Raw genomic sequence first — 25,566 nt, forward strand, 5'->3', positions numbered from 1 at the left:
GTTGGCCTTGCTGTCCAGAGTATTATATTATAGGTATGATACCCATAAGCTGGTCATTGTAATCAATCATCATCATCATCATTTCAGACATTGGACGTCCACTGCTGAACATAGGTCAATGATTTCCAGATTGGCCGATAGGTAGCGGCCTGAAACCAGCGCCTTCCTACCAACTTTAAGTTAACTAACTTAAAAAATGTTTGGTCGTCCCACAATACTGAAAGTAGTGGAATTAAAAAAACTATTTGTCCCACAATTTTGCAACTGACATCACTACTTACTCCATGGATTACATCGCAGCCAGGACGATATGATCAAATATGCCAATTAATTAAGAAACTATGCAAGACGACTCGACCACTCCAAGGAAGCATTCTGAATTTCAATTATGCTGGCTGGACGCTTGTTATTGTTTAGGTTTAAATAGTCGTATATTGGTCTTATTTTATATGATTTTATCTGGTTATAGTGACTTACAACCGTTTAATTTTAATACTTTCCACCTACTTGTCGTGCTTATATTCAAATTCAAATTCAAATTATTTATTTGCAGAATGTGGTACCTACATTAGATGTTACATAATGAAATGGAGCAGGACACATTCGCCAGATATGAACCAGCATGCAAATGTATAGGTACCCAAGAGGTAGGAAAAATGGTTTTGTTCTAGCATCCCTTTTTTTGAATACTACTAAAACGACAAAAAGCTCATATTTTGGGCACATTTACATTACTCTAGTACTCTCTAGTAGACTATAGTATTTGTATCATTAGATTTTTGAAAGGAGACATTTTGTTGCGGTAAAGCACACACTACTTACTCATCGTTAGTGAGCAAATGCGATTCGGAAAGACACGTTGCTATGAAAAAACAATCAGACGCATATTACTCGTCAAATAAATAAGTTTTCGTTGATTGCAATCTTGCACTAAAATCTAAATAACGAAACTAGAAATTGTTTGAATAATTTTATTATAGAAAAATATTAGTTGTAAAAATTACTTTCACGCTAATCTCATGCACTCTTCATAAGCACTCGATATCTTCATGAAGTCGGTTAACAACTATCACTAACCTTTCACTTATGTATTGTTTTTTGTATTAATTACAAAATATCGTAGCTCAGTCTTAACTCTCACACATTACAAGTACATAAGCAATAAGCATACTCTTAGTAGGTACAGGGAATACTTTTTCCAAGATTCCATAGACTTCGTTATTGAGAAAGTGGAAGATCTCGTATCTCATACGTTGTGTGTGGTTTTACGCATAGTGTAAATCGTTAACATAAACTTCAGTATTTCGATTGATTGATATTTTACGTACTTACGATCTTTAGGTATATCAGGCCCCACACAAATAGTTCATGCCTGTTTTCACCACCAATCGCTAATTTTTAGTTGTGTTACCATAGGGGTCACTTAAAAATTAGGTATTGGTGGTGAAAACGGGCATCAGTCTTTTGGCCGGTGCTAAAAAGACTATTGCCCGTATTCACAAACGATGCTTGCTTTTGCTTAGGTGAAGCAGCAAATCGAACGAACAGCGTTGAATAGAGCTCTGTGATTGGTTTGTGTGTCACCCTGTGCGTCCACGCGCACTGTGAGACCTCTTACTAATGTTTGTGAATACGGGCGTATGTAACGTGTCCTGTAGGCCTAGGATGCGCGCCACGATAAGCGTTTATCGCGCCATTTTATCGATTTTACGCGATAAGCCCATACATTTGTCGTCTTCGTCGATAAGATTTTATCACGGCGCATCCTAGCTTAGCAAATTAAAGTAAAACATTTGCATCACGTATCGAGTATGAATATTTCTTGCAGCAGCGAGTCCTCGAAGGCAGTAGGAAGCGGCGCGCGTTGCGGGGATGCATACCGCCACTCCGTCGTGAAACTCCTGCGCAGAATGGAACGGTATTTCTACAGTCAGCATGTATAGGACCTGACTATTTTTCTAAGATAACAAAGTGAAATAAAATATCTTTGTGTTCAATTTTGACCACCTTGAAAAAAGGTTCATTTTATTGGGACTCTTAAGGTAGCCTTTCGAACTAAGCGTCACAGACGCAGCGTCTTCAGCTTTCGTCTTAAGGTAGCCTTTCGAAGCGAGTTAGTGACGCGGCGTTGGTGGCACAAGACCAAAGCTAAAGACGCTGCGTCTGTGACGCTTAGTTCGAAAGGCTACCTTTAATATCACCTTTTTTTTTACTCTATTTACGAGTAGTTCCTCAAATACCGAGTTTAACTTTTTTTAAACGACCTACTTTCAAAATTAATTAGGAGGTGGAAGTTAAATGTCCATCAGCTTTTCAACTATAGTGTGGCGTCTCTTTACAAACAAATCAATAAAAACAAGTGAAAAACAAAGGTATATAAAACATTACAAGTCAACAACACGGAATCGTAATCAATACATTTATTTCATTCAAATCAACATACAACTAATAACCCATAAATACATAAATGCACTATGTACACAAAATGCTACAAAAATAGGATATAATGTAAATTCTTATACATAAATAGTTACAATATAATCATTACATACAATCAAATGGCAAGCAATAAAATATTTCAGTGATTTATAATAAAACTACAGAACAACCAAAACCAACACCATAAGTAAAATACGAATACATAAAATAAATACATATTTAAACCATAATAAGCTACACAGCTTAAATTACTTATATTTTTAACAATAGCATTTTATTTGGTATTCAAGTCTTATTCATTCCAAAAACTACATTTTCCATACACTTTTACTAAATACTTGTTAAATGCTACAACTTATGCATTTATAATTAGTATTATAATTTATACACAATACAAATATAAATTGTGACAGCACTACATAATGTCATAATGAAACCGATATAAGATTAGTTATCACAGTTTGATCATTCTAACAAATATACAAGCCCAGACAATCTATATTTACATACATACAACACTTCTAAACTACATTTACTTTACAACCTGCTTGATTACAATATAAGAACTTTTGTTCTATATTTAGTGTTAAAACTAGATTTAAATTGAAGCAAAAACCTATGATTAGTAGAATATCAAACCTATGAAATACTCAAGTTACTTCTTGAGTGTAATATCATGACTTGAATGTTGTTTGAACTCGTGTGTATTCACTGCAGTGTAGCTGCTAGCTAGCTAGCTTAATTGCTAGCCTGTAATTCCTGTAAACCAGCTGCTTCGCATGTATATTTATATTGATCCAGTTGATCACTAATTGCTATGCAGCTGAACACTGAATGCTATCCAGCTGATCCCTGACTGCTATTCCAGCAGATCGGTAGCTGCTATCCAGTTGATCACTAGCTACTATCCATCTGATCAATAGCTGCTATCCTGCTATCCAGCTAATCACTGGCTGGTATCCAACTGATCACTAGCTGCTAGCCAGCACGCCTGGCACTAACTAGCAAGCCTAGTAACTAACTAGTAGTCATGGACTAGCTGCTAGCAAGCCAGTTAGCTAGCTAGCTACTATCCAGCTACTAGCTAGCTAACCATAGCAAGCTGCTATCCAGTTTATCACTAGCTGCTAGCCAGCTACTCAGTAGTCACTGTCCAGATAGCAAGCCATCTATCTAGCCAGCTAGTCACTTGATGCTATCCAGCTGATTACTAGCTGCTAGCCAGCTGATTAACAGCTGCTAGCCAGCTGATTAACAGCTGCTAGCTAGCAAGCCAGTTATCCAGCTAGCTACTATCCAGCTACTAGCCAGCTAGCCACAGCAAGCCAGCAGCAGCCACTAGCCGCTGTCCTCGCGGACGGCGTACCTCTCGAAGAAGTGCAGCAGCTCGAAGCACACCTCCACCAGGATGAGCGCGATGATCATCCACTCCAAATGACTAGCTAGCCAGCTACTATCCAGCTACTAGCCAGCTAGCCGCAGCAAGCCAGCAGTAGCCACTAGCTACTATCCAGCTACTACCTAGCCAGCTACTAGCCAGCTACTATCCAGCTAGTAGCCAGCTAGCCACAGCAAGCCAGCAGCAGCCACTAGCTACTATCCAGCTAGCTACTATCCAGCTACTGGCCAGCTAGCCACAGCAAGCCAGCAGCAGCCACTAGCTACTAGCCAGCTAGCTACTATCCAGCTACTGGCCAGCTAGCCACAGCAAGCCAGCAGCAGCCACTAGCCGCTGTCCTCGCGGACGGCGTACCTCTCGAAGAAGTGCAGCAGCTCGAAGCACACCTCCACCAGGATGAGCGCGATGATCATCCACTCCAAATGACTAGCTAGCCAGCTACTATCCAGCTACTAGCCAGCTAGCCGCAGCAAGCCAGCAGTAGCCACTAGCTACTATCCAGCTACTACCTAGCCAGCTACTAGCCAGCTACTATCCAGCTAGTAGCCAGCTAGCCACAGCAAGCCAGCAGCAGCCACTAGCTACTATCCAGCTAGCTACTATCCAGCTACTGGCCAGCTAGCCACAGCAAGCCAGCAGCAGCCACTAGCTACTAGCCAGCTAGCTACTATCCAGCTACTGGCCAGCTAGCCACAGCAAGCCAGCAGCAGCCACTAGCCGCTGTCCTCGCGGACGGCGTACCTCTCGAAGAAGTGCAGCAGCTCGAAGCACACCTCCACCAGGATGAGCGCGATGATCATCCACTCCAAATGACTAGCTAGCCAGCTACTATCCAGCTACTAGCCAGCTAGCCGCAGCAAGCCAGCAGTAGCCACTAGCTACTATCCAGCTACTACCTAGCCAGCTACTAGCCAGCTACTATCCAGCTAGTAGCCAGCTAGCCACAGCAAGCCAGCAGCAGCCACTAGCTACTATCCAGCTAGCTACTATCCAGCTACTGGCCAGCTAGCCACAGCAAGCCAGCAGCAGCCACTAGCTACTAGCCAGCTAGCTACTATCCAGCTACTGGCCAGCTAGCCACAGCAAGCCAGCAGCAGCCACTAGCCGCTGTCCTCGCGGACGGCGTACCTCTCGAAGAAGTGCAGCAGCTCGAAGCACACCTCCACCAGGATGAGCGCGATGATCATCCACTCCAAATGACTAGCTAGCCAGCTACTATCCAGCTACTAGCCAGCTAGCCGCAGCAAGCCAGCAGCGGCCACTAGCCGCTGTCCTCGCGGACGGCGTACCTCTCGAAGAAGTGCAGCAGCTCGAAGCACACCTCCACCAGGATGAGCGCGATGATCATCCACTCCAGATGACTAGCTAGCCAGCTACTATCCAGCTACTAGCCAGCTAGCCACAGCAAGCCAGCAGCAGCCACTAGCCGCTGTCTTCCCTGACGGCGTACCTCTCGAAGAAGTGCAGCAGCTCGAAGCACACCTCCACCAGGATGAGCGCGATGATCATCCATTCCAACCGCACGTGGTGCCTGTCTGCCGCCCACTGGGAGACCAGCTCGAGGAGTTCCACGCAGTGGGCCAGACGCTCGTTGAGGACCTGGAATACGAATAAGAACATTTTTATTTGACACAAAAAACACGACACAATGAACAAAAATAATAAAACAAAACCACACAAGGATAGTTAAAATAAAGCCTGGTCCGTGAGCACGTAGAATCCCGTCCAATGACCCCAAGCTACCCATCCTTATCGCTCGCGCGTAATTATATTGCTGTCGCGACTGTGCAACGCGCGCCCGCAGTGAGTGTGCGAGCAGCTTGGGGTCATTGGACGGGATTCTACGTGCTCAAGGACCAGGCTTTAGTAAGACACGGGTCTTAACGCGAAATATAAATAAAAATAAATAGCATTGTAATTTTTTTTTTATATGCATAACAAGGCAGGTATTTGACCACAATCGCACCTGATGTTAAGTGGGATGCAGTCTAGTATGGTACATATCTGCCCTGTAAGTGCTTATTCACTCTCGCCTTGAAGAGGCCCGGATTATAGTTTTCGGGAAAGACAGCTGCAGGCAACGAATTCAAGCCCGCCCGAACGGACGACGCCGCGAACCGCCAGTCTGCTTGTGACCACGGCTGCAGCATCGCAGCCGAAACGTCAAGCCGTGAGTACATAATGTAACTCATTAATAAACGTGGCGTTAAGACCCGTGTCTTACTATTTTAATTGAAATGGAATGCGAAAGTTTAAAATCTTATTTTACACACAAGGATAGGTTGTTTGTGCCAAAAAGGTGTCCGCTCAGCATTAATCGCGACACGCGTGCCCCGACGCTGGTTTTCAGCGAGTGCCTCTACAGCCAACAACATATTATGGCACCAAATGGAAGCAATAGGCGTGATGGTAAACTCGTTAAGGAGTTAGCAATGTGAAATTCATAATAGTATTAACCTAAATAAAAAAATAATATATAAAATTAAAAAATAAATAGTGTGAACAAAATTATGGTCTTTTGTTCACACGAGCTAAAAACTGCCGTGAGAGGTCACTCGTAACAGAGTAGAAATCTTATAAGTACACTATGCTGTGGCCATCACTCATCGATGCGATGGTGTAGGTTATAGGCTAACTAGCAAGCCAGCCACTAGCTGCTATTCAACTGATCACTAGCTAATGTCCAGCTGCACTCTAACTGTCATCCATCTGATCACTAGCTGCTATCCAGCTGATCACTGCTGCTATCCAGCTGGTCACGAACTTCTATCCAACTGATCACTAGACAGTTGACATCACGCAGCTAGCCACAGCAAGCCAGCACCATTAGCTACGGCTGAAGAATACCACCACTCACCCGTGTCCGCTATCCACAACCCAGCTGGTAACTAGCTGCTATCCAGCTGATCACCACCTGCTATCCATCTGACCACTAGCCGCTATCCAGCTGATCACTAGCCGCTATCCAGCTGACCACTAGCTGCTATCCAGCTAGTCACTAGCTACTAGCCAGGTGATTTCTAGGTGCTATCCACCTGATAACTAGCTGCTATCCAGATGGTCACTAGCTAGATAGCAGCTAGTGGTCAGCTGGATAGCAGCTGAGATCAAACAAAATGGATAGCGGCGTGATCAGTTGGATAGGAGCCAGAAATCAGCTGGATAGCAGCTAGTACTCAGCTGGATAGCAACTAGTGACCATCTGGATAGCAGCTAGTGACCAGCTGGTTAGCAGCTAGTGACCAGCTGGTTAGCAGCTAGTGGCCATCTGGATAGCAGCTAGTTATCAGGTGGATAGCAGCTAGTGACCATCTGGATAGCAGCTAGTTATCAGGTGGATAGCAGCTAGTACTCAGCTGGATAGCAACTAGTGACCATCTGGATAGCAGCTAGTGAGCAGCTGGTTAGCAGCTAGTGACCATCTGGATAGCAGCTAGTTATCAGGTGGATAGCACCTAGAAATAACCTGGCTAGTAGCTAGTGACTAGCTGGATAGCGGCTAGCCACTCACCCGTGTCCGCCGGGCGATGGTGAAGCAGGCCACGGTGCTGGAGTAGATCCGCTCGAGCTGCTCCTGCTCCCAGTACAAGTCGCTAGCCGCTATCCAGCCGCCCGCTAGCCGCTATCCAGCCCGCTAGCCACTCACCCTCGTCCGCCGGGCGATGGTGAAGCAGGCCACGGTGCTGGAATAGATCCGCTCGAGCTGCTCCTGCTCCCAGTACAAGTCGCTAGCCGCTATCCAGCCGCCCGCTAGCCGCTATCCAGCCCGCTAGCCACTCACCCGTGTCCGCCGGGCGATGGTGAAGCAGGCCACGGTGCTGGAGTAGATCCGCTCGAGCTGCTCCTGCTCCCAGTACAAGTCGGGCGTGTCCAGCAAATCTGACTCCACGTTCAGCTGGTGCCGTAAGGAGAACAGCTCGCCTAGCTTGCGGACGATCTAAGGAGAATATAATAGTTACTTTTTAAATGGTACTTACAAATCGTCAAATATATTGCTCTCAAGCGTTTGTTAGTCGTATACCTCGAAATCAAAAAATCCTTGTAGCTTTTCACCTATTCGCATTTCACCGTGATAGCGTTTTTTGTTGTAGCGTGTAATATCGGTAGTATATTTTGTTACTAGCATATATTTTTAACAGATTTTTACAACAGTAGCAAATTTTGATGTAGCATTTATTATCAATAGCCTGTTTATTAAGCCGCATATATTTTGAATAGATTTTTACAACAGTAGCAATATGTAATAAATAAACCTACCCTGGACTACGACAAACATTTTAACACCAAAATCAGCTCAATCGGCCCAGCCGTTCTCGAGTTTTAATCAGACTAACGAACAGAATAACGCATTACAAACAAATATCTATCAAGGTGAAAAGCGACTACAGTGAAGACAGACAGGAAAGTAAATCTACTATGAATTTTTAGACAATTGTAATTAGCGATCAAAAATTATACTACAAGAATAAAAATCTATTCAGAAATTTTGATATCGCGGCGAAATGCGAATAGGTGAAAAACTACAAGGATTTTTTGATTTCGAGGTATACGACTAACAAACGCTCTCAAGTAGCCTCCACATGTCTCATAATCTTTTTACCCTACCAGCGCTTCGAGACGAACATTGGCAAATGCAGAGATGAAGCGTATATTACATGTTACCGGACGAATCTCAATCTTGATTCAATTTGAACATACACAGGATAGTATCTATGACTGAAATTGAATTGAGTTCTAAGATACGAACTTGGAATCATCATGTGAACCAACATTCTTCAGATCTTGAATCCTGTCCAACACTAATCTGAATGTTTTTTATGGATAACAAGGCAGGTATTTGACCACAATCGCACCTGGTTCTTATGAATACTGATGGACTATTTAAATTGAACTTAAACTAGCTAGTGACATCCTCACCTCTTTCTTATCCACGTTGGCTGCTCCATGCCTCTCCATCAACGAGGAGTGTTGCCTGACTGCCGCCGCTAGGGCTTCTAGCCGCGACTCCCAGGCCCCCAGCCTGGCCGACTGGGTCATGGCGTGGCTGGAATAAAGAATTTCGAATCATATGCTGGAAGTTTAGAGTCTGAAATTGTGTGTAGATTGAATTGAAATGCTCACAAAAAATTGAACTTCAACAAATCAAGCTGTCTGATAAGTAAAACAAAGGATTTGGAATTATATGCTCAAAGTGTAAGGTTGTAAATTGTTTGTAAGTTGAAATACTGGATGTTTCTTTGTCTAGCCTCAGGTGGCTAATCTAGAAGCCTAGGGACATAGAGCTTGGAGCATACTCTGTAGACCTGCTCCCAAATGATAACATATGCCAATGTCATGAAGGATTACCAAGTGAAGACACTTATTAATCTTGCTTGTCCAATATCATTTTTGTTTGAGGTGGGTGAAGCTGATCTATACTAATATTATAAAGCGGAAGAGTTTGTTTGTTTACTTAAACACGCTAATCTCCGGAACTACTGGTCCGATTTGAAAAATTCTTTCAGTGTTAGATAGCCCATTTATCGAGGAAGGCTATAGACTATACAACATCACGCTACAATCAATAGGAGCAGAGCAGCAAAGAAAAATGTTGCGAAAACGGGTTTCCACGCGTAAGAAGTCGCGGGCACAGCTAGTTTATAAATAAAGCATAATTACCTGAATGTGAACTTCTCCAATAAGTTATCCTTGTGAGGCACCAGCACAAACCCTTCTTCTTGTAGGTAGCATTTCTTCCTATGTAAACAAACAAATCAATTTAAAAAAGTCCTATTATGAACCAGTTTGGCTCTATGGTTAACTAGAGAACGCCAAATGGTATTAAGTTGCCTTTTGTACTGTGTTTTAAGTGCATATAACTTGAGAATAAATTGAATACTTACGCATTTGGTTGATAGCAGTAGGTCATGACTTCTCTTTCCTTTTCAACCACGTCTCTTGGGTAGCTGTCTACTTCAAACCTAAAAGTAGATAATTTAGATTTTTATATCCGAAAGTAATGAACTAATTTTATTCAACACTCTTCAAATTGTAAAAAAATAATATTATAAGGCATGGTAATTTATACTTCTTAGTAGGTTTGCCTGTTTGAGCATAAAATTATTCTGGTATTTTATAGATTATAATTGGCATACCTAAGATACAACTTATTACATTAATTTGCAAGATGAAATCAAGACAGCAATGTGGCCTTGCTTTTGACTTTCACACAGAGAGCTCTAAATATTACTAGAGATGAAGTGAACTTTTAAGTTAAGTTAAAGTAACCAGTTAAGGCTTATGTTTACTTTTGCTTTGAAGACTTGGTTTGAATGAATTTAAGTAATAAAGTAAATAAATATTAGTTCTCAATTATTATTTTACCTGCGAACCAAGTCTAACACATTGCTGGCCTCCAGTTCAGTACAATTCCAGAACACCACGGCACCTTCACGGAAGAATATGATCTGTCTTGGCTCCGAGCCAACGGAGTACACTGCATTGGCTATCACCACATCGCCCACCTCTTGTGCTTGGAGCCTGGTGGAAAAATAAGTGTAATTCCTATTACAGGTTTTAGAAACAAATTGTAGTAACCAAAAAAACATAAGGCATATCCATTTAGTATTAAGTAACATCTAGGTACTGGTAATAATAAATAATTCTCGCTATAAGACACTTTTTACTATTCAAATAAATAAACTTTACTTTCAATGTTTCACATGATTTCACATCATTGCATCACTCAGTGAACAATGGTAATAACTCAAAAAATACTTTACGTGGCCGGTTCGTAGAGCTTCTGCTGCACCAGGGCCTCTTTCAAACCCTTCAGGTCATAGCTGTTTGCAGTCACGTACGCCAGAGTTAGGTAATGACCTTCCTTCTTCGTCAGATCATCTAAATCAGCCTTCTTGTGTATTATCTTCTTTTTCAACGGTATACTCGAGTTTTCTAAGGCTACGGTAGGGTGAATAGCATCGCTGGAGCTTTTCCTCGCTATTATAACACGGGGCAAGTTAAATGAATCTCTCTTTATCGAGAAAAACCTACACTGCCGCGACATTTGCTCCGGCATATTCAAACATTTTATATAAGAAGTACGCACTGAATTACACACAATTCTGGATAAATAGACCGTCATATTGATAGCAATATGTAAATATTTTAAGAAAATATGTAACTTGAGCTTAAATAAAAATTATTACATAAAATATTGAGGTTATCTGCAAAGTTTACTTTTTCGAAGCTGTCATTTTTGACATTTTGACATTTTTTTTTTTTTTGGTTTCGTTCTTTCCTCTTGCAGGAAAAGGCAAAGGCATTCGCCATACAGCCAAGTCTTCAGTTTGTATTCACGGAGACGGCGCGAGAGAGAGGAAACATTTTCATTTTGAACTTTTGAAGCCGACTGAGTAATTTCCCTTCAATATTATTTTTTTCCCTTCAACTTCGGCTTTGAATTTCTTCAAATTTCTTCTTTAGTGGTAACTAAGAACTTGTATAATGCTACGAAACAGTTTTCATTTTTGAGAAGATCAGGTAGAGAGCGCGGGATGACTTCTGGTTCTTTATAAACTTGTAATAAGTCTTCTATCAAAATGAGTCTTTGGAGTGAAAATATAGAACACTCGAAGAATATGTGATGGAGGGATTGATTAGCTTGATTGCAGAATGAGCATGATGGGGAGGTGATCATGTTCATCCGGTGGAGATGTTCATTAAAACGGCCATGTCCAATTCTTAATCTTGATATGTAAGAATAAAACTTTCTGTTCTTATAGGTTCCTTTTGTAAACCAGGGCTTTCCTATTCCATGGTTAATCTGGTGGTACCATTTTCCTTTAGTTTGAATACTTTCTTGCCAGTGGTCTAGCCATTTTTTCTTCATTAGTTCTTTTAAAAGGGTTGAACAGTCTGTGTATGATATTTTGATCTTTTTAACAGGTACTACATCTGATGTGTTTGTTATAAGCTTAGCTAAAGTGTCTGCCTCTTCATTGCCCACCACGCCCACATGTGAAGGTGTCCAGAAAAAAATAATATCTCTGCCCATGTTACATAGTTTGTGATATTTTTCTTTTATTTGAAAAATAATATAGTTTGTTTTTGCGTTATGACACGGATTCGACAAAGCTTCTAAAACACTCATGCTGTCGGAAACTATTATCCATTTTTCAATGTTTGAATGCTCAATGTACTCCAGAGCAGCCAGCACTGCGCATGCCTCGGCAGTATAAATACTTGCTGCAGATGGTAATTTTATCCCATGACCAATCTTGACATTTAAGTCATAAAATGCCATAGAAACCTTATCTTCGGTTTTTGAACCATCAGTGTATATTTGTCTATAGCCTTCCCAAGAATTAAGTTCATTATTTACAACATATTTACAAGAAAGTTTTTTATTAATTATTACATTTATAAAACAAAACTTACTGTCATATTCACCTCCATAACACGGTAATAAATCGCTAGTATGTACATTATTATCATCTTTTAACCTTCTGATATCCGATAGCACAGTACTCAAATAAGAAGGAAAATTAATTTGTAATAACTTAGTCGTTAATAAACTATTATTTACAGACAACAATCTCATCAAAAACGTTTGTCTAAGATAATCAAATCTAATGAATAAAGGAGGTAAGTTGCACTCGATTTGCATTGAATTAATTGGTGAGGTGTTCATTGCTCCTAATATAAGTCGCAAATTCTTATTTTGGATTTTTTCAAGTTTCTCTACAAGTTTCTTATCAGAGGCAAAACAAAAGAATGCATATTCAAAATGGCTTCTTACCAAAGATTTATATAATAATAAAAGTATTTTAGGATCTGCACCCCAATTGGTTCCAGTAAGAGATTTAAGAATATTTGTAGCACGTAGAGATCTTTCTATAAGGCAATCAACATAGGGTTTCCAAGAGAAGTTTTGTTGGAAAGTAACACCTAAGAATTTTGCACCTGATTCCAGTGGTAGTTCTTGATGGTTATATTTAATACCCGAACTTAATAAATGTATGCAGCGTTTCTTAAAAACAACAACTTTACTTTTATTTGCATTAACATCTAAATTCAAATACGATAGATAATTATGCAGTTTATTAAGTAGTACATTTATTTTGCTTGTTAACGTGGACAAATTTGGGCCTTGAGTATATATTGCTAAATCATCTGCAAATTGTAAATTACATATTTGGGGATCAGGTCCCAAAATTTCATTTAGCCTATGAATGTATATAATATACAACAACGGGCTCAAAATACCTCCTTGACAAACTCCTTTGAAAGAGAGTCTTGGACCATATAATTTATTATTAAGTTTAACATGTACTAAGCGATTATTTAAAAAATTATGTAACCAGGCCACAATTTTAGTTGGAAGACCTAATGAAGAGAGAATCGAGGATAACACAGTAAGATTGACATTGTTAAAGGCACCGACAATATCAAAGAAAACGCAGATTAGATAGTTATTTTCTTTTAAAGCCTTTTGTATGTCTGTGTATAAACAACCTAAACTTTCACGAGCGGAACGCCCACGTCTGAACCCAAATTGATTGCTTGGAAGCAAATTATTACTTTCTATGTAAAACTCCAGACGCTGTTTTATCAATTGTTCAAAAATTTTACCTACACACGATGTTAAAGCTATCGGACGATATGAGTCTGGACTATTTTTATCTTTATTCGGTTTTAATATGGGAACTAAGCAGTCAGTCTTCCATTGACCTGGAATCAGATTTTCCTTCCACAAACTATTAATGATAAATAGAAATTTTAATAGGTTTTCTTTATTTAATTTTTTTAACATTTTATAAGAGATAAAATCCAAGCCGCAAGCGGTGTCCTTTCGTGATTTGATCGCTGATAAAAGCTCAGTAAACGTAAACATGCTTAACAGATAAGAATTTGCATTACTTGCTGTACAATTAGTGAAATCTAATGGTGGCGATTCTGCATGGTCTGGAGTGTATTTCGTAAGAAAATCATGAACCCAAAGCGGACAAGAATCATTCTGCGAAAACTTGCAATTATTACTTTTATTAAATTTACGTAAAGTATTCCAAATAAGAGATATGGGAGTAAATCTACTTAAATTTGAACAAAATTCTTTCCAACTCTCAATTTTCTCTGTATTAATAACACGCTTTTTTAGGGCTTGTAATTTTTTAAAATGTATATAATTTTCAAGAGTAGGGTCATTTTTGAATTGCACGTAAGCTTCTTTCGAGTTTTGTACAGCACTAGCACAGCGATCATTCCACCAAGGAACCGAAAGACGTTTAGATTTTTTAACTGACGATCTGTGTGGAACGAAACGTTGAGATTGACTTTTTTTATTTGAGTTTGGCATTGACATATTTACAGCTGACTTGATGATGTCACAAAAGTTGTTGTACAATTCCAAAACATTGCTATTAGACACTGTAAAATCATACAACATTTCATTGACTAACTTTGAGTAATGTTTCCAATTAACTAGTTTAAGATTAGGATGATCAGGGATATCAGTACCTGCTGGCATGTATGTTAGACGTGGTTGCGATGCAGTTGTTAATAGTTGTATTGAGGTTATTGTGGGTAAATGATAACTACCAAGTGGATCATCGTGCACTTTCCAGTCACAGCATAAAGCTAAACAGGGGCTCACCATAGTCAAGTCGAGTCCGTTCGGTCTCCAGACATGTGTTCCCACAGTCGTAACCTGTTTATCATTTAATAAAACTAAATCACAATCATCTAAACTATCTAAAATATCTCGTCCTCGACTGTCTACAGTGTTACAGCCCCATATGGTATGATGGGCGTTAAAATCTCCAGCTACAATAACTGGCTTTGGCAAACTTACAATTAAATCTGAAAATTTCTTTATATGAAATCTAGGTGAACTATTAGTAGGACAATAAACTGAAACTATTGTGTATGATTTATTATTGATTGTGATTTGAACTGCTAAATTTTGTAATGAGTTATCAAAATAAGTTTGAAGTCTACAATATTGAATTCTTTCATGAATCAGAATGGCTACTCCATTATGATCATTTCCACAGTCATTTCGCTCTATTTTATAACCTTTTACCTTAAATTTGTGAATAGGCTTTAGCCAAGTCTCAGATATTACAGCAATATCTATACAATTATCATAAATAAACTTAGTAAATAAATTACGATTGCACAGAAAGCTCTGAGCATTCCATTGAACTATATTTATTTGCTCTTCGAATTTGATGAATTAAAATTTTTACTGAAAGTGTCTGTAAGAATATCTAAAATGTTTTTGGATGAAATAGTTGTGTTGTTGCTTTTATTTAATGTTATAATTTTAACTATTGACTCTATTAAAAGATTCATTACCGTTGCATCAGAGTTCAATATAGACATTAAGTTGTTTTCAGGCTTTGGTAAGTATTTATTATTTGTTCTCAATTCTGGAAAGGTTTGTTTACTAGATATGTCTGCATAAGTGGGAGCTTTAACAAATTTCACTCTATTTTCTTGTATTTTCTTTTGTTTTATTGGACATTGTGCTGAAATACTAACATGGTTTCCTTTGCAATGAGAGCATACTGCATTTTCTTTAGGAGTTGGACAATCTTTATAATTGTGTCCATTACTGCAAATTGAGCACCGTTCCTCGTTCTTACAATACTTGGAAATGTGACCATACCTCTGGCAGCGGTAACATTGCTTAACTGGAGGGATGTACTGGGAGATGCTGTGCCTCCAGCCGCCCAGCTCCACGAAGTCTGGCAGGGTCGTGGCCGCAAAAGTGATGGCGACTGTCCCTGTGGGCTGACGGGAGAAACCTTCAGTTGTGGTGTCTTTGCGGAAGAATCTGCGAACGCTGATAATCTTCTTACTACTGCTCAACATGGTAAAGATTTTTTTGTTATTGTACTTTATAGGCACATTTCGAATTATCCCCGTGGTTTCGGTGGATGAAGCTGGAATGCTGGCTTTGAACTGATTATCACTTAAAAAGGTTTTATTATTCAGTAGTGCATTGGCTAGACCTGGCTTTTCAAAGTAGACTCCTATTTTGTACTTGTTGAGTGCTTTCAAATACTTAACGCCTTTATTGTACCTTCTCAGAACGTTGGAAAGAGATAATAAATCTCTGTTACCAATGGGCCTCTGGCTATCAGATGACTCTATGAAGACTACGAATTCAAAAGCTGCAGAGTCCTCTGGGTATAACCTGGTGTAGTCAGTAACATAATACGGAACAAGGACACTTCCCTGACCATCCTCCACCTCGGAATCTGATGAACTGGTATCTCCGTTGCTGCGATCGCCCGGATCCAAACCGGTGACCTCCACTTTTTTCCTTTTTTTGCTACCCCTCCCCATCGTCTTAATAAACTTTCCTAACAACAAAAATCTAACAGATTTAGTTTAATTAATTTAAAACTTTCGGAAGCGCGTCTTTCCACTTCGAAGTTTCCCGCCGCTTGACATTTTGACAATTTGAAATTTTTTTTGACGTTTTTTTATTTTAAGCAAAAAGAAATATTTTATGCATCTTAACAATCAAAGTTTCAGTACAATGAAAATAATTGTTTACTTAATAAATTCTACATTCATTTAATGCAAATAAACCATACTATGTGTTTATTTAATCAGATTTAATCACACAAGTTTTTTTTTTCGATCGTTGATTATTTGTTTCTTTTGTGATTTTATGATAATGTTACTTGATAAGAACTGCACTAACAGACATTAATTTGTTAATAAGATGACCATCTACTTGTATTAGATTTTGAGAATTTACTTCAGTTTAGTATTATCATTATTATTATTCTGTGGTATTATCACAGATTTAAACCATGACTTATGACTAGAAAATACCAAAGTTTGGTGATGAACACTCAATTTTAGAACTTTGTTATTGTGCCGATTTCTTTTTGAAATAAAACATGTTGATTTTGATTAATTTATTTTATATTTTCAGCAAATCACATTTATTTTCTTCACATTTAAAGGCACTAACCACCAGTCAATCAATACTCATTTATTAGGTCTGGAACGGGCATAATCATCGTCAATACTAACTACCTTACATATACATATAAATACATAATACTACTTACACAACATTTGACATATTTTATACATTTTTCATTTTCATTTAAATTTTTACACAAAATAATTATTTACAAACTAATCTTGAACAGACTTCAAACTGAATAGACAAAGTTTAATTAATATCTTAGTTTCCTTTGATCACCTATAAATAAATTACATATCTGAATAGTCAGGGCGCGCGCGCAAGGGTGACTTGTCACTGTGACAGTAATTGTCTCTCACTCTCTCCATACATACATAAGAATAAGTACTACATTGTCTCTCCTTCTCTTTATAAATGGTTGACGCTCTTTTCAAGATGGTTCCTACAGAATACCAGCATTCATGTTCTGAATGGAACATGATACAAGCTGAGTAGGAGCCATTTTGCTTCAATAAATTATGTATGTAATTTAAATTGTGTAAAACGTTTGTTTGAACAAAATAAACCATTTTTCTTTCTTTCTTTCTATACAGGGTGGAAACGTTAAGTGATCTCACTCGATTATTTCTAAACTATACAAGATATTGAAAAACTGATTACTGATTCTGAAAGTGCTTCACAAGCTCTTTCAAACGGTACCAATAAAAGGTTACAGAATAAACTGGATCTATCCGAAAATTCAATGTTTCCAGCTTCCATACATTTAGTAAAACCACATAATATTAAAAACTATACAAGATATTCAAAAACTCGTTACTGATCCTGAAAGTGCTTCACGAGCTCTATCCAACGGTACCAATAATAGGTTACAAAATAAACTGGATCCATTCGAAAATTCAATGTTTCCAGCTTCCATACATTTAGTACAGCTACAGTCATGGCACTCCTGTCTTGTTAATATTATAGCAAGTAAAGCCTAAAACCAATGTTTTCCAAGAATAATTTTAAATAAGAATGCAATTTACGAGTTCATTAAAATTTTAAGTGTTTATGATTTAATAAAAAAAAATTAATATCTATTATTATTGTTTGGCTGGCATACATTTAGTATGGAGGCTGAAAACATTAAATTTTCGGATAGATCCAGTTAATTCTGTAACCTAATATTAGCACCGTTTGAAAGAGCTCGTGAAGCACTTTCAGGATCAGTAACCAGTTTTTGGATATTTTGTATAGTTTAGAAATAATCGAATGAGATCACTTATCGTTTCCACCCTGTATAGGCGATTATCACAATGCACCGCGCTCCGCAGCGGTCCGCGTGGCGACATAATATAACGTATCCCGCGCGCAAACGCGTTGTCAGTGTGTTGTGCCGCGCGTGAGGTAGGTACTTGCATAATGATTAAATCTGTCGTCCCGCGTATCGCGGCGGAGCGCGGTGCAGTGTGATAATCGTCATACTGTCGCGGTGACAAAAAGCCACTCGTGAGCGCATACATTCGTCTTGGCGAACACATTGGGCGACAAATGACGCGCGCATGCGTTTTGTGGCCGTCTGTCGCTGCGTTTTGTCGCTCAAAGGGCGCTGTCGCTTATGTACTGTCGATAGAAAAAATAAATTAACGATAATTTCAAATGTTCATCGTTTTCGGCCACTGGCCGTCACTGTGTTGCCAGTGTTAGCCCACAAGTGTGTTGCCATCTTCTTGCGTGAGCAAGGCGTGTAATTTAGCCGCCATCTCGGGGCCCACGCGGCGCCCGCGCGCCCCCGGGGCCCCCGCGCGGGACACACACACGTCCGCCACGGGGGTCACGCCTGATGAGAGGAAGGCCTGGAAAGTAGGAAATAAAATAGTATCACAAAATGGCTGAATTGCACCAACTTTAACTTAAATTTTGACAAACTAGACTTTTGTTAAAGTGATAGAAAGATGGTGCGACCCAGTTTAAAAAAAATCATAGGGCGATAAAACTCCGGAAAACGTAAACGTAGATAGGTTTCGGAATTCGGTAGACCGACGATCAGAAGGCTTTGAGTTTACGTCAAACGTCGTCTGCGAGCGCGTTAACAAATATTAAGATATTAGTTCTTGGGAGTTTCCGCTAGGGGCGCTGTACAATTCGTCACACATTTAATACCCCTTTTTAACGCAATCCACATCGAATGCGTTTGAGGTAAACGCTACTCCCCCAGGCGATACTAGGACTGGGCGATACTGGGAGCGCAAGACCGGTTTTTATGCAGAATTCCTTGGGGTGGCCTTTATCCAACAATGGAAATGATTTGATCAAAACGACCGAAACTTTAAATTACCATTAAAACACGTTGATCATGTTTATTTTAATTATTAAAAATCTAAATAATTATATAAAAGGAGAAACTGACTGACTGACATATCAACGCACAGCCTAAACGGCTAAACGTAGGCACTTGAAAAGACAATGCCGGAAATTGGCGTCTTTTTTTTTCGCGCGGCCATCGACCAAATCATGTTTTTTGGTTACAAAATAGTGTAATAAACCAAACTTACTATGACATGTATACCTCTAAACTCAGTCTGAACTGAGTTACGAGCATTAGAAGTTTGAAGATTTTCATACTAGATTTGCTTTTTGCGCGCAAGTTTTGTAAGAAATTGCAACAAAATAGTGACGTCTTTTTTATTGCGCTAATTCTGCTCCACACTAATGGCTGGAGCCTATAATGGATGGTATTGTTTGTTTACATATACAATGTCACTATTTTGTTGCAATTTCTTACAAAACTTGCGCGCAGCTAAAGCAAATCTAGTATGAAAATCATCAAACTTCTAATGCTCGTAACTCAGTTCAGACTGAGTTTAGAGGTATACATGTCATAGTAAGTTTGCTTTATTACACTATTTTGTAATCAAAAAATAAGGTTTGGTCGATGGCCGCGCGAAAAAAAAAAGACGCCACCTTCCATACAAAATCTGGCATTGCCATTTGGAAGGCACGTAGCTTAGATACCGTAGAGGTGCACTAAGAAAGGAATTCCCGAAATTCCCACGGGAACGAGTCCCTAAGGGGGTAAAACGGGATCCACGCGTACGAAGTCGCGGGCGGCCGCTAGTATATTTTAAGAAACTACCAATGACGTTATTTGCTTACCTCATACAAAGCGAGAGGCGATTTAAACTCCTCACACAGTGACCGGGAGGTCTCCAAGCTCGAGTTTGGCAGGACTGCAATGATCTGTTGCCACAATCGCGCTAAGCCGTTACCTGAAACGTTACGTTATGGCGTTGTAATAGGTACTATGTTACAACAAAAGTTCATAGTGGGATGTGAGATCGAATGTACACAAATATAATTGGCAATCAAACAATAGATTGGCTGAAACTGATGACGTAACAAATCCCTTGTCTTACATAAAAAAACAGCCCGACGCCATATTGAATAGCTTTTTAACACGAAGGAATCGAATATAGAGGATTATGGAATCGATTTTCTAAGATAAGACATGCACTCTTTCTCATGTCACTCTTTTACAGCATTTTAAAAGCAAAAGGGACAACGATTTCTAGCGCAGACGCCTGAGATTGCCCAGCATAAGTAGTTGAATCCCGACAAATAATCCCTTAAAAATCTTCCGGGATCGAATCCCCTAATTTACTAACCATCTTTGTCCACGGTGACGCTGTTTTTCTTGTCGCCTCTCATGTAGAACTCTGCCTGTTCATCCCACGACTTCTTAGCGTTCCTGAAGGTAAAATTAGTTGCCAAATGTAGTTCTGGATGTCATGTCTTCACTATATCATACCAATGAGGGCTATCGTTTTAGCGCTCACCAGTTAGCGCCACTGTAGAGTAAGGTCCTGTCACTTGCTAGTAGCGAAGACAGTGGCGCCAACTTGTGAGTGCTAAAGTGGTAGGAGGACTATCGTATTTGCACTCATCAAGATGGCGCCACTGTAGAGTAAGGTCCTGTCAATCGCCAGGGGTGCCAACTGTTAAGTATAAAAACGATAGCCCTCATTCAATAGTTTTACCATTTAACACGGAACACTCAATTATGTCGGCCGTTTGGTGTAGTGGTTCGGAACAGATTACTATGCCGAGAGGTCCCGGGTTCGATTCCCGGCCGGGCAGAAATTGAAATGATGAATTTTAATTTCTGTGACGGGTCTGGGTGTTACTATGTATAATATGTATATATTTAAAAAGCATATAAGTAGTACACCCGTTAAGCTAGCACCCATAACACAACCATTAGTTGCTTACTTTGTGGCTGTGTCAAAGTTATTTATTACTTACAATATTTATTTATTACTTACTTATGTGGCGCTTCGGCGATGGCCTTCGTGAATTGAACAATAAGCAACGCAAGTTCACTTGGCGTTTCTACCATCACAGTGTCGCAGCTCGCGGTCACCAACAAATCTGCAGGCAAAAAGTATGTATTGACAATCTAAACCCTGTGTAGTGTACTCATAGGAATCAAACAGTAACATGCTTACCTGTTATGGCCATTTCTAATTCCAGTTCAGTCATTTTCCTGCTATTTACAGTTTGGCGTCCTGATTTTCTGAAATGAAAATATATTTGTAATAGTGGTGAAGACTTCATAAGGTGCTCCAGATTCTAATTCTAAACATATCCCAGGGAAATGTAAACTTTCAATTTACCCACAAAGTAATTTCCATCATCATCATCATCATCTCAGCCATAGGACGTCCACTGCTGAACATAGATCCATCCATCCAATGCTGTTGGAGGCCAAAGTAATTTATCAGAAGAAAATGGAAGGATTTTATTAAGTATTTCATCAGTTAAAATAGTAAGACACGGGTCTTACCGCGACGTTTATTAGTGCAATGCTGCAGCCGTGGTCACAAGCAGACTGCAGCATCGCAGCCGAAACGTCAAGCCGTGAGTACACAATGTAGGTAACTCATTAATAATCTTAAAATGGAACGCGAAAGTTTAAAATCTTATGAAAGTCTTTCATCAGTCCGCCTACTCACTTGAAGAAGTCCTTAGCCCCGAACACGACCAGCGTCAGTTCCCTGTCCACCACCTCCCTCAGCTGTCCGACTTGTTGCGAGAGCGTCTTCCCCGACACGTGCTCGTGGATGTCGTCCGCTGTGATGACGTACAGCGCGCGCGCGCACGCCTCCTTGTTGGATGATAGTGCTAGCTGAAGAAGAGAAATTTTATGACAGAACAACACTATAAAAAAAGATATTTGTAGACATGGACCTAAATTTCAATGAGGGCATCGTTTAGGGCTCACCAGTTAGCGCCACTGTAGAGTAAGGTCCTGTCACTTGCTAGTAACGAAGAAAATGGCACCAATTGGTGAGCGCTAAAGTGGTAGGAGGACTATTGCATTTGCACTCATCAAGATGGCGCCACTGTAAATTAAGGTCCTGTCAATCGCCAGGGGTGTTGCCACCAAATGTTAAGTATAAAAAGATAGCCCTCATTGACTACAACTGCAAGAGTGGTCCGTGTATGTTTATAAATAGCTAATTGCTCAAGCTGTATGTGTATGGCGGGCCTCATAATTAACACGAGAGAGAATAATAATCTACAACTGGTCAAAAGTGGATCAGATAGAATAGTATTCCAATCAAAAACAATACTGCTGTGCATTAGAAAAGAGCAAACACTAGTGTGTTTGTAGGCAAACAAACAAATGGTCAAAAGAATTTTCTGCAACCTAATCAGACTGTCGGCAAAATGTCTGCTAGCTAAGCATCAAAATTTTTCGAAGACTAAGTGCAGATACATACAATCCTATACATCTGCTGATACTTAGACATGTAAAGTGCTCCTTATGTGCTGCTTTTTTTATTATTATTTTTGACGTTCATAAGTTCCAAAATATTAATCAAAACTGAATAAAATAATTTGTTCCTCACATTTCCTCCCGTGTCGTACAGCGTCGGAGGCACAGTCCGCGTCCACACCACGAGCCCGGGATGGAATAGGTCTGGTGCGGGAACATACGCGCACCCGCTGTTTCCATCTCTACTGGCCATGTACCGTGGAGACTAGATCCAGTAGTACCACAGCTACTCACATCTCCCCCTGTGACGCACAGCGTCGGTGGCACAGTCCGCGATGGAACACGTGTAGCGGGGACGACGCAAGCACCCGCTGCTTCCATCTCTACTGGCCATGTACCGTGGAGGCTAGATCCAGTAGTACCACAGCTACTCACATTTCCCCCTGTGACGCACAGCGTCGGCGGCACAGTCCGCGATGGAACACGTGTAGCGGGGACGACGCAAGCACCCGCTGCTTCCATCTCTACTGGCCATGTACCGTGGAGGCTAGATCCAGTAGTACCACAGCTACTCACATTTCCCCCTGTGACGCACAGCGTCGGCGGCACAGTCCGCGATGGAACACGTGTAGCGGGGACGACGCAAGCACCCGCTGCTTCCATCTCTACTGGCCATGTACCGTGGAGGCTAGATCCAGTAGTACCACAGCTACTCACATTTCCCCCTGTGACGCACAGCGTCGGCGGCACAGTCCGCGATGGAACACGTGTAGCGGGGACGACGCAAGCACCCGCTGCTTCCATCTCTACTGGCCATGTACCGTGGAGGCTAGATCCAGTAGTACCACAGCTACTCACATTTCCCCCTGTGACGCACAGCGTCGGCGGCACAGTCCGCGATGGAACACGTGTAGCGGGGACGACGCAAGCACCCGCTGCTTCCATCTCTACTGGCCATGTACCGTGGAGGCTAGATCCAGTAGTACCACAGCTACTCACATTTCCCCCTGTGACGCACAGCGTCGGCGGCACAGTCCGCGATGGAACACGTGTAGCGGGGACGACGCAAGCACCCGCTGCTTCCATCTCTACTGGCCATGTACCGTGGAGGCTAGATCCAGTATTACCACAGCTACTCACATTTCCCCCCGTGTCGCACAGCGTCGGTGGCACAGTCCGCGATGGAACACGTGTAGGGGGGATGACGCAAGCACCCGCTGCTTCCATCTCTACTGGCCATGTAGCATTGGAGGCTTGATCCAGTAGTATCACAGCTACTCACATTTCCCCCTGTGTCGCACAGCGTCGGTGGCACAGTCCGCGATGGAACACGTGTAGGGGGGACGACGCAAGCACCCACTGCTTCCATCTCTACTGGCCATGTACCGTGGAGGCTAGATCCAGTAGTACCACAGCTACTCACATTTCCCCCTGTGACGCACAGCGTCGGCGGCACAGTCCGCGATGGAACACGTGTAGCGGGGACGACGCAAGCACCCGCTGCTTCCATCTCTACTGGCCATGTACCGTGGAGGCTAGATCCAGTAGTACCACAGCTACTCACATTTCCCCCTGTGACGCACAGCGTCGGCGGCACAGTCCGCGATGGAACACGTGTAGCGGGGACGACGCAAGCACCCGCTGCTTCCATCTCTACTGGCCATGTACCGTGGAGGCTAGATCCAGTAGTACCACAGCTACTCACATTTCCCCCTGTGACGCACAGCGTCGGCGGCACAGTCCGCGATGGAACACGTGTAGCGGGGACGACGCAAGCACCCGCTGCTTCCATCTCTACTGGCCATGTACCGTGGAGGCTAGATCCAGTAGTACCACAGCTACTCACATTTCCCCCCGTGTCGCACAGCGTCGGTGGCACAGTCCGCGATGGAACACGTGTAGGGGGGATGACGCAAGCACCCGCTGCTTCCATCTCTACTGGCCATGTAGCATTGGAGGCTTGATCCAGTAGTACCACAGCTACTCACATTTCCCCCTGTGACGCACAGCGTCGGTGGCACAGTCCGCGATGGAACACGTGTAGCGGGGACGACGCAAGCACCCGCTGCTTCCATCTCTACTGGCCATGTAGCATTGGAGGCTATAATAGATCCAGTAGTACCACAGCTACTCACATTTCCCCCTGTGTCGCACAGCGTCGGAGGCACAGTCCGCGTCCACACCACAAGCCCAGGATGGAATAGGTCTGGCGCGGGACGATACGCGCACCCGCTGCTTCCATCTCCATTGGCCAGGCCATGTAGCGTGGAAACTTGATCCAGTAGTACACAACTGTAGATAGTGCTACTCACGAAGACGCGCCCCACCAAAATTTGGTCGAGCGTCATTCAGTCACATTCAGTTGTGAGTTATTGTATTGTGCGTGTGCACTCATGGATAATTAGTGTGTACCGATAACACTCAAACATTAGCGGAAGCATGCATATTGCATACATAAACTATTAACGATTAGGACGAATGGTGGGGCGCGTCTTCGTGGATGGGACTATCTATACTCACATTTCCTCCCGTGTCGCACAGCGTCAGCGGGACAGTCCGCGTCCACACCACAAGTCCAGGATGGAATAGGTCTGGCGCGGGACGATACGCGCGCCCGCTGCTTCCATCTCTACCAGGCCTGTTCATCTCCGTGAGTTTACATCGAAAACAAAACACGCACGATGGCCCACCTACAGGATACTATTCGACAAGGCCTCACATACGAGCGAACATTGACTCACGCACGCGTATTCTTGTGTAGGTATGACGGAAGAAAATAAATAAATGTGCAGTATTTAACTGCCTAAATAATAATAAAAACACAGAATGTACTTTTTTAAGTTGCCTCAAGACACTGAGAGGTAAATAAGTAGTTAATATTATTCATGATAATTCATGCTAAATCATGTATTTCCTCCGCCATTTTCCGCAGTTTGGCACCTCACGTCACATCATTTTACCGAAGTCAGAGCCCCGATTACGGTAACTTTTAACGTCTACAATCCAGACGCGTTTCTGATTCTGCAATACGATTGGTCA

At 41.4% G+C, this 25,566-nt stretch overlaps 2 protein-coding genes and 1 long non-coding RNA gene across 3 annotated transcripts in view; 1 reads left to right on the plus strand and 2 right to left on the minus strand.

The window, feature by feature from the left end:
* LOC135082033 (uncharacterized) overlaps positions 1-25,566 on the plus strand; it is a 194,883-nt gene that overhangs the window by 49,370 nt on the left and 119,947 nt on the right. The gene's annotated exons all lie outside the window — the stretch shown is intronic.
* Positions 2,406-11,068, minus strand: LOC135082030 (required for meiotic nuclear division protein 1 homolog). The gene is made up of 10 exons (XM_063976783.1): positions 10,600-11,068; positions 10,202-10,357; positions 9,721-9,798; positions 9,497-9,574; positions 8,756-8,882; positions 7,620-7,775; positions 5,066-5,437; positions 4,679-4,821; positions 4,105-4,434; positions 2,406-4,047 (listed from the first exon to the last, which is right to left on the minus strand). Exons 1-7 carry the CDS (start codon positions 10,959-10,961, stop codon positions 5,261-5,263), a joined length of 1,134 nt encoding a protein of 377 aa, XP_063832853.1. The 5' UTR covers positions 10,962-11,068; the 3' UTR covers positions 2,406-4,047; positions 4,105-4,434; positions 4,679-4,821; positions 5,066-5,260.
* LOC135082094 (crossover junction endonuclease EME1) lies at positions 18,174-24,875 on the minus strand. Its single transcript, XM_063976853.1, has 7 exons — positions 24,663-24,875; positions 21,761-21,933; positions 21,254-21,321; positions 21,071-21,176; positions 20,414-20,496; positions 19,905-20,017; positions 18,174-18,604 (listed from the first exon to the last, which is right to left on the minus strand). The coding sequence occupies exons 1-7, from the start codon at positions 24,873-24,875 to the stop codon at positions 18,452-18,454; spliced, it is 909 nt and encodes a 302-aa protein (XP_063832923.1). The 3' UTR covers positions 18,174-18,451.

Source organism: Ostrinia nubilalis, chromosome 21, assembly GCF_963855985.1.
Source record: "Ostrinia nubilalis chromosome 21, ilOstNubi1.1, whole genome shotgun sequence".
NCBI classification, from domain to species: Eukaryota; Metazoa; Arthropoda; class Insecta; order Lepidoptera; family Crambidae; genus Ostrinia; species Ostrinia nubilalis.